At 35.7% G+C, this 13155-nt stretch overlaps 1 protein-coding gene across 1 annotated transcript; it reads left to right on the top strand.

Annotated features, from left to right (window-relative positions):
* The first annotated feature begins 11318 nt into the window (after nt 1–11318).
* On the top strand, nt 11319–12254 carry LOC128553199 (uncharacterized). Its single transcript, XM_053534319.1, has one exon. The coding sequence runs from the start codon at nt 11319–11321 to the stop codon at nt 12252–12254; it is 936 nt and encodes a 311-aa protein (XP_053390294.1).
* The last annotated feature ends 901 nt before the right edge of the window (nt 12255–13155 follow it).

Genomic DNA, 13155 nt, shown 5'->3' with positions numbered 1-13155 from the left:
TGACACCCTAAATGGTGATATGGTACCCTTGATGGTGATACATTTGTATATACTATATTTTGTTACTATTTTTAGTAACAGGGTGCCAGATTACCTGCCTATAATACTTCCAACTCTCAACAACATTTCGTTCGAATGCATATTTCTGGAATCTTAAATAGATCTCCTCTATTTTTAACTCTAAATATATAGATCTATTCCTATATATTCCAAACACTTTCAAACATTTGTTCATGAGGTTTTGGAACGGTAAAATATTTTTAATGCCAGATATCTGAGATTACTGTGCATCAGTAAATATAAATACTGCTCCGACCCGACACTTACATGGACAACCAGCAGATTCCGTCCGAGAACATCCCATTCACCATCACACTACCAAAGTCTTTGGAACATATTTCTTATATCCCAGTAGATCTGTTATTAAACGTTTGCCCGAGAGGTCTTACTTAAGCAATGAAATATTTTTAAAGCCAGATATCTGAGATTTCTGCGCATAAGTAAATATTAAGATGATTTATACCAGACTCTTGCAAGAATAACTCACCATCTATCACGTCAAAGACCAACTGCCAACTGTCTGTACAACCATACGCAACCCTCATTTTATACACGATTGTATAAATCGTGTATAAAAGGGTAGTAAATCAAACACGCATTCTGATTTGCTTACATACCTTTACAACTGTACTCAAAGAGCGTCTTTTTGCTCGATATAATTTTATAAGCGTCTACCTACAGAGACTGATATTCCATTTATTTCAAAATTGCAAACTGCACACAAAATAGCAAATAGCGGAGACGTAAAACGGAAAGTAGTTAAAACATGATTCAACTACTTACTTTAGGTAAAAATCCGTCACAGTCTTAACAGTATGTTTATATACTGGGCTTGGATGCCTTAATGCGATTTTGGTAACCCTGTTTTTAACTTATGTATGGTATATGTTCCACTCAACTATTAAATTGAAAGTAAAATTAAATTGTTTTATGTTGAATATCGTCATTGAATGTTCATGTAATGCGCGGGAACGTAGTTTCTTATTCCAGCCTTATCTAACCACGTTAACAGAGGATGCAAGTAAAATTATGTTAATTTACCATACATGCATATTTTCTTTCTAATAATGACCTTATGCTGCTAATATACGTTTAAATTCCGTGCAAATGTCTAACTACATTTAGTAACATATGCACTTAGTGAAATTAAAACTAGAGGTTACAATACACGAAATAGCTGTTCTTCTTTATTCTAGTAATAAATTGCATACAAGTGACATAATTATATAGTGTATTTCAGTTTGGTAAGGGATGGGTAACTTTAAAGGTTACAGCACACTAAATAGGTGTTCTTCTTTCTTCTATATTAAATTGACATATTTCTAATGGCCGCCACACACATAAGGACCCATTTTTAATGTCTGTAACTTACATTTTCTTGAAGAATTTAATCAGTACTGAATAAAAATAGCAAGTAAAGTGGGTGTTGTGTCTGATGCAAAAACAACATTTTCACTCAAACATAAAAACTGCAAACTCTACTAAAAATGAGAACCCAATTGAGGTGGTTGTGTATGACTTAAGTTTCCATGAAAAATTCTGTCGTGTTGCTGTAACATTAGGAAAATGCTACCTACATGTCAAGCGTAGATCTGCAATGTGATTTCAGAAAAAAAATGCAAAGAAAATAAGGAAAATAGCTTTACAGAGAAAAAAACACCGAGGACTACTTGAATCCGCCATTATGCGACTACCATATTTTTTCGCGCCATTTTCCTATTTAGAGTCTGTATGCCTATAAGATTCTTTCACTGGTTGTAGCTGCAGATGAGAATTTCCGGCATCGATGGTAATTGTTTAGGCCGAGTTACCACTTAAACAGAATCCCGTGTCGCAATTGCGAGAAAAAAATGTAATATTCACTCTACTAACCTAAAATCAAGTTTACAGTTTTCTCATTATTAGTTTATAATTTTCAGCAGTATTACTCAATGACTATACAGCTTTGCCTCTTCAAATTTGGAATTGCTATCTGGTTTGCAAACGGCACTAACTTTTCTGGGATACAAAGAGAGAATTGTTATATTTGTATTTTTGGCCAGACAACATCTAAAATTTTACAAAGACTTTAATATGAAAAAAAAAGACAGTTGTTTCAACAAGGAAATAAACTGTAGAAAATTAACACTGTTGTTTAAAATGAAATGTTTCTATCGTAGCAAAAAGGAAAGACAATCAAGGGTCGCTACAACCCGAGAGCCGGATATTCCTATCTGCAGTTACAGCTAGTGATAGAATAATTTTCTTGCATACCATATTAACAAAATTAGAATAAACACTGTTGTTTAAAATGAAATGTTTCTATCGTAACGAAAAGGAAAGACAATCAAGTGTCGCTACAACCCGAGAGCCGGCTATTCCCATCTGCAGTTACAGCTAGTGATACAATCTTTTTCTTGCATACCATATTCAGGAAATAATACTAGAAATAACAATGTTAAGTTCCAGTTTTGTTTTATCAGTTGCAGCGTATCGTTATGAAATAACGTTTTATTTTTTGTTTGTTTGTTTGTTAATGAATAAGATGGATTATTCCAGCACCGGCAAAAAAAAACGAAGTCCTCGTCTGGTATGCAAGAAATATGATTCTTTGTCCAAATTTTTGTCACGAGTCTTCAAGTTTGATAGATATGTTGATACAAAAAACCATCCAGTCTTAAAACTATTCCAGAACTTTTGTCCCAAACTTTAACTGTACGTTTCACAAAGAAAAGTTCAAGACATTGATGAAAAATACTTTTACCGAAACGTTTGTTTTGCTTTAAACCAAAATAATCTTTTATTCGCGTTATGTTGGAAGGTCAAAATGAATATGAAATAAATAATGATATAATTGATGTACATTTACCGCTTTCGAGTACTCAGATAAAGTTGAGTGTTTTTTTTTATCTCTCTATAACGGCCAAACAAAATCTTGAAAGCCAATAAATAAATGGAGTGAATGGAGATACTACATTGTAGGCATTCACTTGATACTTAGGTGTTACACATCGTATCAGTTTGGATTCTGCTCTTCTAGCATGATTACCCATCAAAGTTTATGTACATGCAAGCCTCCATTTAATAAATTTCAAAATTATCTTTTGCAGAACATAATTTATGCACATTTAGAAATATTCTCACTGTATTATATACTCATTTATATTTTTTATATTTTTGTGCACCATTAAAAGCAGTAAATGTTAAAAACAATGCATTTTCAATTACTGTCGGTCCGTGGAAAGCGTTGCTTTCATCCTTTCAGAGTGTTATATGAAACATATGGCGTACATTCGGAACCTATCCAGAGATATCGAAAGAAAAGGGACATATGATAGGGTGTGTGAAACAATATCTTACACAATGTTCATCAGTATAAAGTACCTTTATTTTTCTGCTAAATAGAGAGAAAGTGTCGGTCATTTTTCCGTGCACGCCGTCATTTTAAGTCACGTGGTTCCCCATACAGAAAATGTCATATTAAATTGGGTTATAGGATAATACCAATAAATCGTAAATATACTGTGCTCTGTGATTTATGCAAAATATTTATAGTCGTTTTCTTTTCGTTCTTCGTTTACTTCAGAACATAAATAATATCATTTTCAACCACTTATTAACTGAACTGCACATTTTTCGCTTACCCTATTTCCAGTTTCATACTTATTTTACTTGAAAAGTTTAACAAAGGAAGTTACTAGTAAGTAAAATCATTAATTTAAAAAAGACACACTTACTGAAAGGCATCACAGAAGGAGTCCCTTCATATTTCATACACTACAAATAACATCTTCTAAATTCCCTGAAGTAAAATAAATTTAGACTGTGATTGTGATTTTTTAAAAGGAATGTATTGGCAATATATCTATCTAACTGTTTAAAATATAGATTGGTACCTTAGATTTACCTATATTATATTTTTTTATTAATCTGGTATTTTTGCGCTAATGTTAGAGCCTTTCTCAGCAGGGATTTTATTTACATTGTGTTGTCTAACTTGTTGAAAAAAGGTTAATTGCGTGGTTGGCATGCCCTAAACGCCCAGTTTCCTTTATACAGGTTACTGACCGATACTGACCGTTCAAAGGCGGTGCCCCTATTTTCAACTGGTTTTCTGTCTGTCTTGTATTGTCTGGTGCGTATGTTGTCTTGCTTGTTGTAAGAATTCTTTTCCTCCTCCTCACCCACCCTCTCCCCTTTCGCCCCCTCCTTTCCACTTGCTTTTACGCTCCTTTTTGCATCCCTTTACTTTGATTTAGTTTTCGTGGCTCCCATTTATTTTGGCTGCCGGTACACTATTGTTCTTTCCTGCTTATAGGAGTGCGTTTGTGTGCTTGTGAGTCTAAAGCGGTGCCCTACTGTGTTCTTGTATCTTACATTTCTGTTATTCTATGTTAGTTATTTGGGTGTGGTTGTGTGTTTATCTTTGGTACATGAATGTCTGTGCTATTGTGGTTTACGTTGTAGTGTAAGTGTGATTAAGGAACGTGGCATTCCCTTTGTATATTTATCCTTGTTCTTCTTTCCCCTTCAACTCCCCCTCACCCCCTCACCCCCACCCCCCAACCTCCTTTTTACCCCTTACCACTTCCTCCACCTCTATCTATCTATATTTGGCATAAATTAATATGTACTTGTTAGATTTTTAAAGCAACCCGTCTGTAATATTTTTCCATTACAGCTTCTTTTTGTTGTGGGCATACTTTGCAAAATGCGTGGCTCTGAGGCTGTGTTTATGTGCTCTGTGTTTCCTAGAAATCTACCCTTACCTATTTTCTTTTGTTACAATTTCTTAATAAAAGTTATCTGATGCTAACAGATAAATACACATTTAACAGTTTTGTCTGGTCTAACAAAGTTTGATAAAAACATACATCAATCAAAATAGAACAAACAAACAAAGAAAACATTAATCAAATGGATAGGAAAACAAGCTAATTAAAACTTATATGAATTCCGCAGAACAGAGGTTAAATGAAGAATAATAACTAGGCTGTGTATGTATGTGTGTCGTGTTGTATGAATCGGAATATGAATATAAAGAATATATCTATAATACGAAGGTTTTTTGAGTGGGGTGTGTGTGTGTGGGGGGGGGGGGGGGTCCCATCTCATGCATTGAATCTATTTCATGAAATGATAAATCGCTGTACGTCAGTGAATAGGGAAATATTATGCTGATATGACAGATGTTCATCACCATTCAGTAGATTGTTAAGAGTAAGAGGACATTGGAAATTGGAAAATATGCCGGTGTAACATTAAATTTTGACCCCGTTGAAAATTGACCCCATGGGTCATTTCTCAACGGATTAATGACCAATTTTCAACATTGAAAACTGGCCCGTCCCGTTATTTAATGACCCACCCACGCGTAAAAAAATGACTCTCGTTGAAAACTGATCAACTATAGTCAGGTAATATTTAAACGTTGAAAACTGATTCAAAAATCTTACGCAATATGCCTTTTTACCATACAAATGAATGATAAATATTTCTGTATTTTTCAGGACTTTAAGTAATAAACGTTTAGTTATACCTTCGAGCGCGCCACAAGCTAATAATACTTCTAATTATTTGCAAATTCATCGGCAATAACTTTGCAGATACTGGTCAGAAATAGAAGTTAAATGTTGAATTTATATTTTAGATTAAATAGAAATGTTGATTATACACACCATATAAAACCATTAAAGCATATGGTCATTCTAAACAGAATTATAAGAGACTATTTATAAAAGCCATACCGTATCTGTACATTCTAAAAATGAATTAAAACAGTAGATTATACAAGTTCGTAAAATGACCCTAATTATGGGATAAAATTTCAAACCTGGCATTAGGACGCATAAAGACAAAATATATATATATATATATATCTTTGTGTTAAAGAGATATCACTATAATTTACAGAGATATCCCTTATACATACCTTGTTGTGATCGGAAAAGAAGCTCCCTGTGCTGAAGTCTCGATGTACTTGTCGAACTCCGACCACACCCAACCACCTGTTGGAAATTATTGTGTTAAACTTTTGTTAACAGTTCCCTGTCTAACATATAGATGATCTTGTCTACCTCGGCGAAGTTGTCTGTTTGAGCCCGGGCTCGGCCTTGCGAAATTATTTCTAAGAAGCTATCCAGCAAGCCTGTGATAGTTTCTGGTTCTTTTCAGTGTGTTTCTCTATTACAAACAGACGATCTCCGACGTTTAATTTAAGTTTAGCTAACCGTTAAAAAATGACCCCATTACTGATCAAAATTTAACGATTGATCAGGTCTCAACGACTTTTTGATCACAATTTAATGCTGAAATGCTGGCAGGGTCAACGTTAAAAAATGACCCATGGGGTCAATTTTCAACGGGGTCAAAATTTAATGTTACACCGATTTTAAATAATAAATTTGATTTTGGTATGTTTTTATTCACATTTGTTTTGAAGGCCATACCATATATATATATTATAGACCAATCAGGAATTAGCAGAGATTCTGAAAATACGTGAAATAGAGTGTGATATACTATATTCTCATTCTGACACAGGACGTCAGAGAGAACAGACATGGTTTACAATTGTAACGAATGCGGGAGTAATTTTCTCAAGCTGAGTCAGTTACTTCAACACAGAAGGAGTTAAAACCATTGGGAGAAATTCACCTGCGACATATGCTCTAAAGTATTTAATCGAAAAAACAATCTCATGGAACATAGAAACAAGAGGGTCATGATGACCCTGGATCGCTCACCAGAGTAATATGAGCTGCATGTTTCAAATGTCAAACTGATGATTTTTAGAATTTTTTTTGAAGATTTTCTGATGTACAATCAAGTAACCCCTGGGGCGGGGCCAAGTTTACCCCGGGGGTCATGAATGGAACAAAGTTTGTAGAAGTCTACTAGGCAATGTAACATATCAAATATCTAAGATCTAGGCCTTCTGGTTTATTTTTAGCAAATTTATGAAGATTTCCCTACATACAATCAAGTAACCCCTGGGGCTGGGTAAATTTGACCCTGGGGGGTCCAGATTTGAATTTTTGTTGTAGAAGTCTACTAGGCAATGCTACACGTCAAATATCTAAGATCTAGGCCTTCTGGTTTATTTTTAGAATTTTTTTGAAGATTTTCCTATGTAAAATCAAGTGACCCCATGGGGCGGGGTCAATTTGACCCCGGGGGTCATGATTTGAAAAATTTTTGTAGAAGTCTACTAGGCAATGCTACACGTCAAATACCTAAGATCTAGGCCTTTTGGTTTATTTTTAGAATTTTTTTGAAGATTTTCCTATGTAAAATCAAGTGACCCCTGGGACGGGGTCAATTTTGACCCCGGGGGTCATGATTTGAACAGATTTTGTAGAGGTCCACTAGGCAATGCTACACGTGAAATATCTAAGCTGTAGGCCTTCTGGTTTATTTTTAGAAATTTTTTGAAGATTTTCCTATGTAAAATCAAGTGACCCCTGGGCCGGGGTCAATTTTAACCCCGGGGGTCATGATTTGAACAGATTTTGTAGAGGTCCATTAGGCAATTTTCCTATGTAAAATCAAGTGACCCCATGGGGCGGGGTCAATTTGACCCCGGGGGTCATGATTTGAAATTTTTTTGTAGAAGTCTACTAGGCAATGCTACACGTCAAATACCTAAGATCTAGGCCTTTTGGGATATTTTTAGAATTTTTTTGAAGATTTTCCTATGTAAAATCAAGTGACCCCTGGGCCGGGGTCAATTTTGACCCCGGGGGTCATGATTTGAACAGATTTTGTAGAGGTCTACTAGGCAATGCTACACGTGAAATATCTAAGCTGTAGGCCTTCTGGTTTATTTTTAGAAATTTTTTGAAGATTTTCCTATGTAAAATCAAGTGACCCCTGGGCCGGGGTCAATTTTGACCCCGGGGGTCATGATTTGAACAGATTTTGTAGAGGTCCATTAGGCAATGCTACATGTCAAATATCTAAGCTGTAGGCTTTCTGGTTTATTTTTAGAAAAATTTGAAGATTTTTCTATGTACAATCAAGTTACCCCCTCGGGCGGGGTCAATTTGATCCCGGAGGTCATGATTTGAACAAATTTTGTAGAAGTCTACTAGGCAATGCTACATGTTAAATATCTAAGACCTAGACCTTCAGGTTTATTTTTAGAAAATTTTTGAAGATTTTTCTATGTACAATCAAGTTACCCCATCGGGCGGGGTCAATTTGATCCCGGAGGTCATGATTTGAACAAATTTTGTAGAAGTCTACTAGGCAATGCTACATGTTAAATATCTAAGACCTAGACCTTCAGGTTTATTTTTAGAAAATTTTTGAAGATTTTCCTATGTAAAATCAAGTGACCTCTGGGGCGGAGTCAATTTTGACCCTGGGAGTCATGATTTGAACAAATTTTGTAGAGGTCCACTAGGCAGTGCTACACGTGAAATGTCTAAGCTCTAGGCATTCTGTTTATTTTTAGAAAATTTTTGAAGATTTTCCTATGTAAAATCAAGTGACCCCTGGGGCGGGGTCAATTTTAACCCCGGGGTCATGATTTGAACAACTTTAGTAGAGGTCCTCTAGGCAATGCTATATGTCAAATATCTAAGCTCTAGGGCTTCTGGTTTTTGAGAAGAAGATTTTTTAAGATTTTCCTATGTAAAATCAAGTGACCCCTAAATTGACCCCGGGGTCATGATTTGAACAAACTTGGTAGAGGTCCACTAGGCAATGCTTCACACCAAATATCTAAGCTCTAGGGTTTCTGGTTTTTGAGAAGAAGATTTTTATTTAAAGTTTTTCCTTTCTGTTGCCATGGCAACCAGAGTTCTGCATGGAATTCAATTCTTTGAACAATTTTTAAAGAAGACCATCCAAGAAACATCCCTGTGAAGTTTCATCAAAATTGGCCTGTTGGTTTAGGAGAAGATATTGTTTAAAGGAAAGTGTGGACGGACGGACGACGGACGGACGACGGACGGACGCCGGACCGTGAGCGATCACAATAGCTCACCCTGAGCACTTTGTGCTCTGGTGAGCTAAAAAGCATATGGCAATCAACAATCTACAATGAAATGAATGCGGACAGGTGTTCAGTCGTCATTACACCCTAAATAGACACAAGATTCAGAAACATCAAATAGGTGGAGGGCTTAAGAGACCAGCTGAGAATGATGACATGCCTACAAAGCGCATGAAGAAAAACTATGATCCGAAAGAATTTTACAATATTACGAAAATAAATGAACAGCGCATGGAGAACTTTAAAACAACATCCTCTACTTACATAGTAACTTTTAAAGATCTAGAAGTGACATACGATGTGCTGGTTACACTCGAGCGGCTGTTTAATGCTTTTTTGAAGACCAGACCAGGGGAGTTAAGCCAGAAGACCTGATCAGGTTGGTGATTCAGAGTCCTACATTGGATTATCCTATTGTTATGCCGTTTTTACGCATACCCGAACTGACTGTAGAGCATTTTATGGGAGAAGTTGCGAGGGTATTAGTCAAATGAAGATTTTCCCATTGATAAAGCGTTAATGTTTGAAGTCATACTTGTGCATATGCCAAATGGGGGAAGCAGGAAATCATGTCATTATTTTGACTTAGAGAAAACATTGAAAGAAAAATAATGTTTTATACGTATCCAGAATGACGATGACTTATGCTGCGCGAGGGCCATTGTTACGGTCAAAGCCAAATTAGATCAACTCGAAAAATGGAACAGCATCAGACAAGGCCGTGACATACAAAAGCGATTGGCAGAAGAGTTACATCAAAATGCCGGTGTGTTCCTAGGACCTTGTGGTATTGATGAAAGTAAAAAGTTTCAAGAGGCTCTGTGTGGATACCAGATACATATCGTGTCGGCTGACCATTTTAACGGTATTATCTACGCTGGACCAGATGCTGAAAAGAAAATATATCTCTACTACCATAACAACCATTACGATGTCATTACCAGTATGTCAGCCTTCCTATCAAAAAGTTATTATTGTACCATGTGCCAGAAGGAATACAGCAATAAGGGAAAACATTCGTGTAACAACGCGTGTCACAGCTGTAAGAAAATACATATTAAAAGTGAAGAAATATGGATCCGTTGTAATACATGTAATCGATTTTTCAGCGGAAAAGAGAGCTTTGAACTTCACCAAAAGACAGCCGCGAAAGGAAACTCAACGTGCCTCACTTACATCAGATGTGAAAACTGTGGAAAAACAATAAATAAAAATATGAGTGCCAAACCACATATGTGCGGGTCAAAATACTGCGAATTTTGTAAAGACTTCTTTGAAGATGGACACCAGTGCTATATGCAACCTGAGGATTTAAACCAAGACGAAGAAATAATGATGAATGATGGTGAAAAGAATGTTGATACATATATATTTTTTGATTTAGAGTGCTGACAGCAAGATATTGTTCAATGCGAGAAAGGGCATGAGAGTGGAGAAGATGGAAAATGTATATATTGTAAAAAGTCAAAGTGCGGTGCCTTTTGACATGTACCAAATTTATGTGTGGTTCACAAAGTATGTACTGTATGCATGGATAGAGAAAACTGTGAGTGCGAGTTGTGTGGAAGAAACGAACTGATATTTTCTGGACCGAATACTATTGATACTTTTTGCAGTTGGTTATTTTCTAAAGAAAATTTCAATGCTACCTTCATATGTCACAATTTCCAAGGTTATGACTCTTACCCCATTCTCCAATATTTGCACAAAAATGCTATCATTCCGACTGTCATACCTAATGGTGCCAAAATCATGTCCTTGATAGTTTCTAGTTGTAAAATCAAAATGATTGATTCCATTAACTTTTTGCCAATGGCTCTTTCAAAACTGCCATCCATGTTTGGATTTTCTGAATTATCTAAAGGTCACTTCCCGCATCTCTTTAACCTATAAGAGAATCAAACTACTGTACTAAATCATTTACCTGATATGAAATATTACAATCCCGAAGGAATGAAACCCGATTCAAGAACAGTTTTTATGGAGTGGTACGAAGCCAATAAACACACACCGTTTGATTTTCTAAAGGAAATGTTAAAGTATTGTCGGTCAGATGTGGATATATTAAGACGAGGTTGCCTCAAATTTACAGCTGACTTCCTTAAAGTTACACAGGTTGATCCATTCAAGAAGAACATTACCATTGCCTCCGCTTGTCAAACAGTGTTTAGAACAAATTTTCTCAAAGAAAACGCTATTGGTATCATTCCTACGCATAGTTACAATCCCGAACAGGTTCAATCTATGAAAGCTTTACAATGGGTTAAATACCAGTCTCATGCTCCGTATACAACATGCTAGAAATGGTGATGAAAAGGTAATTGGACCTTACAGAGGAGATGGTTATTATGAAACAGGAGACCAGAAAGTCGTTTTAGAGTTTCACGGTGATTTCTGGCATGGTAATCCAAAACTATATTCAAGTTCAACGGTAAACCCTGTCAATAAACTAACCGTGGAGTTATATCAAAACACTTTAACAAAACAGAAATACATAGAAGAGATTGGTTACACATATGTATCTATTTGGGAGTCTGAGTTTGAAAAAGAATTAAAAGAAAACAATGAAATGAGGACTTTTATAGAACAGCTGGATATGGTAACTCCTTTACAACCTAGAGAAGCTTTTTCTGGTGGTCGAACAGAGGCATTTACACTTTACAAAGAAGCAACTGATGATGAAACTATCGACTATTATGATGTGACATCCCTTTACCCATTTATCAATAAGACAGGAAAAATTCCATTGGGTCACCCAAAAATAATTACAGAAAATTTCGCAGAGATTGATAAATATGAGGGGTTAATCAAGTTTAAAGTTATCCCACCGCGAGAGTTATTTATACCTGTCCTGCCTTGTAAAATGAATGGAAAATTGTTATTCTCTTTGTGCAAAATATGTGCCGAATCGTATCAACAAACTAAATGTTTGCATACGAACGAAGAAAGCGCTTTTATAGGCACTTGGGTAACAGACGAAGTTAAAAAAGCCATGGATAAGGGATACACGTTGTATTGCGTTTATGAAGTCTGGCATTTCGAAAACGTCTCTCAATATGACCCTGTTGTTAAAGAAGGGGGTCTCTTCACTGAATATGTAAACCAATTTCTTAAAATCAAACAGGAAAAAAGTGGTTGGCCAAAATGGTGTAAGGCGGAAGAGCAAAAACAAATTTATATTGAGCATTATTATGAAAAAAGGGGTCCAGCTTGATTACAATAATATAGAGAAGAACCCGGGAATGCGTGCTTTGGCTAAACTTATGCTCAACTCATTCTGGGGAAAATTTGGTCAGAAATTAAACAAAAATCAAGTAGAGTTCATTGATGAACCAGCCCTATACTTTGAAAAACTAACAAGTGATAGATAAGAAGTAACGGCTGTAAACTTTGTCTCTAATGAAATGGTAGAGGTACGCTGGAAATACAAGGATGAATTTGTAGAGCCCACTGGGAAAACCAACGTGGTTATTGATGCCTATACAACAGCTCAAGCTAGACTTAAATTATACTCTTATACTTAGAAAAGCTAGGACCCCGTGCATTATACGCGGATTATGTTGTATTTACATCAAAAGTAGGAGATTGGATGCCCTCGTTTGGCGATTATATAGGTGATCTTATAGACGAAATACAGGGAAATCATATCAAAACATTTGTTGCCAGTGGACCAAAAAGTTATGCGTACCAATTACAAAATCCTGATGAGGCTGGAAAACAAACTCACTGTAAAATAAAAGGTATCACTCTGAATTTTAAAAATCAAATATCAATCAATTTTGAAACAATTAAGGACATGATTATTGGCCCATCAAACCAAGTCGTAACGGTTACTGATTCTCAAAAAATATGCCGAGACCGTGATCAAGCTAGACTTTTAACGATTATGCAAACGAAAAAGTACAGGATTGTGTTAAGAGAGTGAGAGGTGGGTGTATATCCTACCCTATGGTTATTGAGTATATTTAAATATTTTAATGTATTTTGAAATGTTTTGTGAAAAAATATAAAAGATGAACAAAGCAGTATTGTTTGCTATCTTTTCATTATTCCCAATTCTAAAATGGCGGTCAATTATAAGTCATTTCGTTCAAATGAGTCCCATCCCAAAAATT

Source organism: Mercenaria mercenaria, unplaced genomic scaffold, assembly GCF_021730395.1.
Source record: "Mercenaria mercenaria strain notata unplaced genomic scaffold, MADL_Memer_1 contig_3582, whole genome shotgun sequence".
NCBI classification, from domain to species: Eukaryota; Metazoa; Mollusca; class Bivalvia; order Venerida; family Veneridae; genus Mercenaria; species Mercenaria mercenaria.
This window is presented reverse-complemented; position numbering and strand designations above follow the sequence as displayed.